This window comes from Sinocyclocheilus rhinocerous, unplaced genomic scaffold, assembly GCF_001515625.1.
Source record: "Sinocyclocheilus rhinocerous isolate Xijiao unplaced genomic scaffold, SAMN03320098_v1.1 scaffold299, whole genome shotgun sequence".
NCBI classification, from domain to species: Eukaryota; Metazoa; Chordata; class Actinopteri; order Cypriniformes; family Cyprinidae; genus Sinocyclocheilus; species Sinocyclocheilus rhinocerous.
The window spans coordinates 330,383-337,483 of record NW_015652998.1 but is presented as its reverse complement, the minus strand read 5'-3'; the positions used below and the strand labels follow the sequence as shown (position 1 = coordinate 337,483).

The 7,101-nt window shown below is 37.1% G+C and overlaps 1 protein-coding gene across 4 annotated transcripts in view; it reads right to left on the bottom strand.

The window, feature by feature from the left end:
* Window positions 1–7,101, bottom strand: part of LOC107715321 (cell adhesion molecule 1-like) — a 326,676-nt gene that overhangs the window by 66,381 nt on the left and 253,194 nt on the right. For all 4 annotated transcript variants that reach the window (XM_016521402.1, XM_016521405.1, XM_016521404.1 and 1 more), the window contains one exon: window positions 1,932–2,078. In XM_016521402.1, coding sequence (XP_016376888.1) covers window positions 1,932–2,078 — 147 coding nt within the window. The remainder of the gene's footprint in view (window positions 1–1,931; window positions 2,079–7,101) is intronic.

Here is a 7,101-nt window from a genome sequence, read left to right as displayed (position 1 = left end):
GCATGTAACTTTTAACAAGATTCACTTGTTTAAAACACCCTAAATTGTATTAACATTTACTATATAACCATTATTTCGCTAATAAACATCTAAATAAATACAACTCTATGGAAATTAATTATTTATTATCTCCGCGAGCGATATCAGTTTGAGTATAGTTCTGTGTTAACTGCACAGAGAAACCGCGCTGTCAGCATGCATTTCATAATCTAGAAGAACAAAAACATTATTAAAGGGGTCATATGATGCTATTTTAAAGATATTATTTTGTGTATTTGGTGTAACAGAATATGTTGACATGCTTTAATGTTCAAAAAACACATTATTTTTCAAATACTGTACATTATTGTAGGTCCTCTATGTCCCGCCTCTCTCAAATGAAGTAAACAGAAGAGAATGACAAAATAACGGTCCACATAACAGAACATAAACCTGACAATAAGATCGTTAGGCTATCGTTAGCCTATATGTATAACAGTTAGCCTAGTTGTAATCTGATCTTCTAATCTGACTGGACAAGAGACTTTCTATTGACATTTCCACTTGTGCGCGTTCTAGACGGGCTGTCAATCAGTGCAGTTACAGTGTTGTGTCACAAGGTGGTGGAACGTGACTGTCATTCAATTACACGTTCAAAAACGCTGATTCATTCATTCAAAGAGACGTAATGAAACACGCTGTTGAAATCATTTTAACTTTGAGCGCCACTTTAGAAGGCTCAGCTGACCAGCTATGACTTAAAAAAAAAAGATGACTGAAAAGAGGAAAAACCAAAGTGAAGTATGTTCTTACTTCACTCAGTCATTTATTTACTTTATAACAGTAAATAAATATCGGTTCTGCATATCGGTTATCGGGCACATAAACATGCAAATAACTGGTATCGGTATCGGTTATAAAAAAACAATATCGATCGATCACTACTCACGTCTCCCTCTCTTTCTCTTGCTCACACTCTGTCTCATATCCTTTCCTTTGCTCCTGTTCTCCTCTTCCGAATCTCATTTGTATTGTTTTCTCAGGTTTAATCCTAGAGGCTCCAGGACACATGCTGCTTCTCCTAAATGGCAGCAATCAATTTTGATTACAGGCCACGGTTAGTTTGAGAAGAGCCCATCAAAGTTTTATTAAGAAGACGGGCGATAATTACAGCCTTGCATGGACCAAAAACCTGGAGTCTGAGCCTTGCTAATGATTGGATGCTGAGAGATAAAATGACGGTTCAGAAGACCTTAATCCAAACTCCGAGAGGACCGGGCACACAATTACTTTAACTGTTACTTGATGAGGACAGTCCCTCAGGCGACTGACGGCTCTCCCGTTCACTCCCCTTGACTGGAATGCTCTTTAACCACAGGGCCGTTTATGGGGAAGGAGATGAAAATGACTCGGTCTGGCACCTCAGAGAAGCTTATCATTATTTCAGAGAAAAGCAATGAAATAAGAAGGACAGACCTTTCCGGGGACCGTTTGTGGAGACAGGCGCCATGTCCATTGACACCTGATAGGTGCCGGATTGGACTCAGACTGAACTCGTAAGCACTTTGGAACTACTTAAAAATGCTTCCTGTTGCAACTTTTGTGCAAAGAAAATACCATCATCAAAGTGCTTTTCTGCACATGACATGGGACTGGCGGGTGCAATATTTCATAGAGGGGTGGGAGAGATGAAACTCTTTAGAAAGACTCTGCTATAATTACACAGTGCAGCTGTAGGGAAATATCAGAGAGGTCTTGGGTAAGACAGATCACATGAGAGCAAGGCAGATCGCTGAAAAAAACATGCCCTCACCAGCCAGCTGGTTCTCTCTATCAGATGCCCTCAGAAGCGAAGTGGATTACTCTGAAGCGTTAACACTCCCGCTCCACTGGGGAGGATTCCTGGGGATGTGCGGACTGTTTGTGTGTGCTGTGTGAATATGTGTACTCACGTCTGACGTCTCTGAAGTAGATGGTCTGTCTGTTAGGGTTGAGGAGCTGAATGACGGAGTCGTCATTGTTTTTGACTCGACAGCTTATGGTGGCTGTCTCTCCCTCCACTACAGAGACATTGTCCGCTATGAGATTCTGGCTTTGGACTGTGGAGGGACAGAGAGAAATAGAGATCAAATTGGAGAATGAAAGAGAGGCAGGTCTAGCCATCTGTCTATCCATCCATCTTATAACTTCTGCTATCTATATACTGTCCATCTGTTAATCCATCTTATGACTTTTACTATCTATCTATCTATCTATCTATCTGTCTGTCTGTCTGTCTGTCTGTCTATCAATCAGCTTCTGTTATCTAAATATCTGTCCGTCCATCAACTTCTAAATCATCTAAAATGTAAAAATCTTCATTTAAATTATAATTGTGATAATTAATAATGAAAAACAACTGCATGAAATTAGAAAAATAGAAATAGAAGCTTTTTTATTAGTGGTCTCAGATATTTGTACCCTAAAGCTAAATTATATAAAGCATCTGCATCATTTTGCTCATCCAATATGCTGTTAGATAAAGGCACTGGGCACTAGTGGGGCCAATGTACAAAATGAAGAAAAACTGGAAAAAAAAACTGGAACCACTGTCCATTTCCTTGAAGCAGAGATGCAGCCTAGCATCATCTAAACCCACAATCTCACACTTACATGAGTGCACAATGAAGAACAGGTGGCAAAACACAGCTAGAGTGGGTGTGAATATCCAGCAGAGTGTTAAAGTGTCCCCCCCACTCTCTTTCCCGCATAGCTTGTGCTTCATGAGATTGCCTGTTTTCATGTTACACATGCTTGGTCCAAATCCCCTCTCTGGATGAGATCACCATGTGATAAGGACCTTGACCGCTTGACCCAAAACAGAAATGTATACCATTAAACGGGATAGTACAACCAAAAATGAAAATTCTGTCATCATTTACAGTATTCACCTTTATGTTGGTGTATAAACTTCCATGACTTACTTTCTTCTATGGAACACCTGACTTTAAAATGAGGTGTTCCACAGAAGTAAGTCAGTCATAGAAATTTTGGGGTGAACTGTCCCTTTTAGAGTCAGATAATTCACAGCTGAACTATATTTTTGATCCCTGAGGGAAAAAACAAACAAAAAAAACCCCCACCTAAAATAACACCCCACAGCTGCCTACCCTGCAGAGCTAAGAGGAAAACATGAATAGGCTAAAGCTGGAGATAAATAAATATATTAATGTGAAATGTGACATGTGACATGACTTTAAGAGTCCATCGAATGCTAATTTGCATGCCTCAGTTGTCAGGCACCTCTAAACAGCCCTGTCACCTAAAGCAGAAGGGAAGAAAGCAATCAGATCATGTGATGGCGACAGATAAGGGGAGACAGTTTAACAAAACTGAACTCAATCAGCCTGCCAGTAGCACAAAGTCAAAACAGAGCAAAACAAATGAACCTTGCGCAGGAGCGACTTCCTTAAGACTCGTCAAAGGGGATAAGGTGTGGATTGAGAGGACTGGATTGGAAATGCAAATAGAAGGCTGTTTATCCCAGAGAGGGGTTACAGATGAAGGTTAAGCATGCTACAGCGGTTGTCACGGACACTGCGCTAAATACTGGCCACTCCGTGGCCGTTCAGCTGGTGGGTGGTAATCATGCTAAGTGACAGAAGATGCATTGAAAGGGTAAACACATACATGAGCACGCACTGCAGCCATGTTTGGCAAGCTCAATAGGAAAAAACAACCTTTAAGCGTGTTAAAGCTAGCTGAGGTGGGGAGGGTGAGTAGTGAGGAACAGAATACTAAATTAAATCATTAAAATATTCACTTGATAACCATAAAATGTTCTTCTATATCTCCTCCTCTATCAAGTATATTTCTTGTCTCCCCCCCCCCCTCCTTAGTTCATATCCAAACCTCACATACCCTCATTGAGAATCCCATAACTCCAATCTTGGCTGAGCACTGCAATATTTTGAACTTAAATATTGCTCAAAAAGTCATTAAAATGTAGAGTGTACGTGATAACTCAACTTACATGTAATTAGCTAGTTCTGTGTTTACTTTGCTCAACTCTGGGGTGATGAGCTGGATGCCATTTTGTTGTGTGGGATGCGAGCGCTGATTCTAATCATCAGCAGACCTCCAGAGACACCGCGCATCTCCTTTACTTCTAAAAAGTTTTGCGGAAACTTTGGCAACAAATCTTAGTGAGATATCATTTAACTATTCATGCACTGGAAAGCAGATGTTTACCCAACAGCAGAAAACCATGAGGCCTATTTAGAAAAAAATACTACAGGAACAGACATGAACCACTAGGGTATGCCAATGAGTCAAACTCGATGAGGAAAAAGGGTGAACATGTTAATTACATTCTGGCATGCTCTCTGTTGCTTTTACATCTCCAAAATGTGTTAGTGTATGAGAGCTATTCCATGATAAGAGTAACATTCGTGTCCACAGAACTTTTTTTTTTTGCCCTCGACTTAATAGCATTTGTTATTAAGAGTTTTGCAACCTTCAATTTAAATTTTAAAATTTTATTTTAAACATTCTATTGAAAATATAATTTCACATGATGAAAATATTTTCAATAATGTTTTTATAAATATTTGAAACTTTAAATTGTATTATTTTTTTTAAAAGTGTCACTATAAAATGCAGATTTGTTACGTGTTTTGCAAGCTTTAATATTAATTGCAAATTAATTTTAAACATTCTACTGAAGATATTCTGTGATGTTAATTTAGTTTTAATCATGACATGGAATTATTTTCACTAAAATGTTTAAAATTTGTTTATAATTAAAATTTAAGCTTTCAAAACAATTAACACATTTGCATTTATAAAATGCAAATTTGCTGTGTTTTTTTAGTTTAAGTTTTTAAATAAAAATGAGTTTGAATCATTCTACTGAAAATATTTAATGTCATGATTTTTTTTCATTAATCTGTTTATAAATATTTAAAACTGTTTTATTAAAAATGTGCCTTGATAAAATGCTAATTGGTTTTCACATTCATACAAGATCAATCACACTAATAATATATATTTTTTATTAATTTAATTTAGACACATCAATCATGAGACATTACTGTAACATCTAATATAATATAAAAATAATGATAAATATTAAACAAAAATGCACAACACATGCACAAATATTGTAGAAAAAAATGAAAATAAATATGTAACATTTTGGATTCTTTATTTTTTTTTTTGGAGCACACTGTAACACAATATATAAACTAACTATTTAGAATAGTCTTGGCAAATACAAAACATATGTTAATATTCATGTTCCTAGGTACCTCTTATTATGAAAAACTGCCCTAGCTACATTAGCAGTTAAGTAAATCTTGTGCTGGGATCATACTGTATTAATAAAGGGATTAAACTTGTTTAGGCCCCAAATTATTATTGATTATTGGCGTGCAGCTTGGTTTAATTAAGATAATTGTTTGTGTCACTGGAGCTGGAACAAGTGAGCGAATGATGAATTCCTATTTAAGTGACGATTTCATTAGCCTAATGCTCAAGCAAAGACCATCAAAAAAGGGTCCATGAAAAAAATTAGCTTTCCGTGCATGCATCAACAACAAACAAGGCATCGCAAAAATGGCAAAGAAAGTTGTGTGCTGTGCATTTGCATAACTTGTTCAAACAGATCTGTGACATTATCTCTGTATTTAATTACTGACATTCAAAATAAGTAGCACAGAACATTGATCATTTTGGTCTAGATTAAAGCTGTCAGAGGACGATACTCCACTCTCAGTGAGGCAGACAAGCCATTTATACCACTACAGGCCCGGCACCACCCCAGCACCCCTCATACATCAACCCAGAGGAACACCCAGAGCGCACGCGCGTGTGTGTGTGTGTGTGACACGGAACAGGCTAATGCAGGAGTGCACTGCCGTGCTGTAAAGGTCAAAGCACTCTACTGTCCGCCTCAATAGCTCATCCTGCCTGCTGCACTTTTTTAAACAGCATGTGCGAGTGAGGAAAACCACGGCTTTGAATTAGATCTGAATGGCGATGACTGTAAAAGAGTGATATCCACGTACACCTGTGAGCCAGAATCAGTGAGAGGATATGTGATATCCATCACTATTCTGAGCCGCAAAGGTCAGCTTTCGTGCTTGAATATTACAGTCCGGCTAATAGAGGAGAACTCCATGGTTCTGGTACTATGTGTTCAGAGAGTGTTGAACTTTCGAAGCAGGATTTTCATTTGTGTGAACTTCCTTTTGAATGATTGCACATAGGAAAGTAAAATCACAAATGAGATCGCTATAATATCTGCCGAGTTTGAATGGAGATCAAAAGGAGACTTCTGCTTAATGAAATTCAACTCAAGTCACCAGCAATCTCACATGTTCCCTAGACAGTTTCAGAAGAGATTTCATTAATGTCTCAAATTGTGCTCAGATCTGACAAGAAAGCTGCAATCAAATCTGAGGAATAAGTCTCCTAAGGATTTTTTTTCAGCAGTGTCACATGATCCTTCTGAATTCATTCTAATTTACTGATTTGGGACTCAAGAAACATTTATAAGTGTTGAAAATGGTTGTGCTGTGGAATGTGTCTGTCTAATAATTTTTTGTGAAAACCATGATACATCTTTTTTTTATTTTTTAGAATTATTTTATTAATAGAAAATTCAAAAGAACATCATTTATTTTAAATGGAAATCTTTTGTAATATTATACATGTATTGACTGTCTTTTGATCAGTGCAATGCATCCTTCATAAAAGTATCGATCTTTTACTGACAATTAACTTTTTACCAGTACTGCGCACTTCAAGTTTAGTATGCATGCTTAGTATGTTAAAGAAATAGTTCACCCAAAATTAAAAATACTGCTCATCACACAGAATTATTATATGACTTCAGAAGACCACTTATATGGTACTTTTTAAGTATAAGTAAAGGAGCAGTCAGGATATGCTTAAAAAATGCGAAACAACATCATTTCCTGTTTGTTGCTGTCGTGTGTTTTGAGTTTGAGCTCCGTCAAGTTAATTCTTTATCGTCTATTTTTTATCTTAAAATTTATTTTATACACCATCATTTTCGTTTATATAACGTGTGAATATATCCCCTATCGTATTCTACAACAAAAACAATCAGAGCGCCTT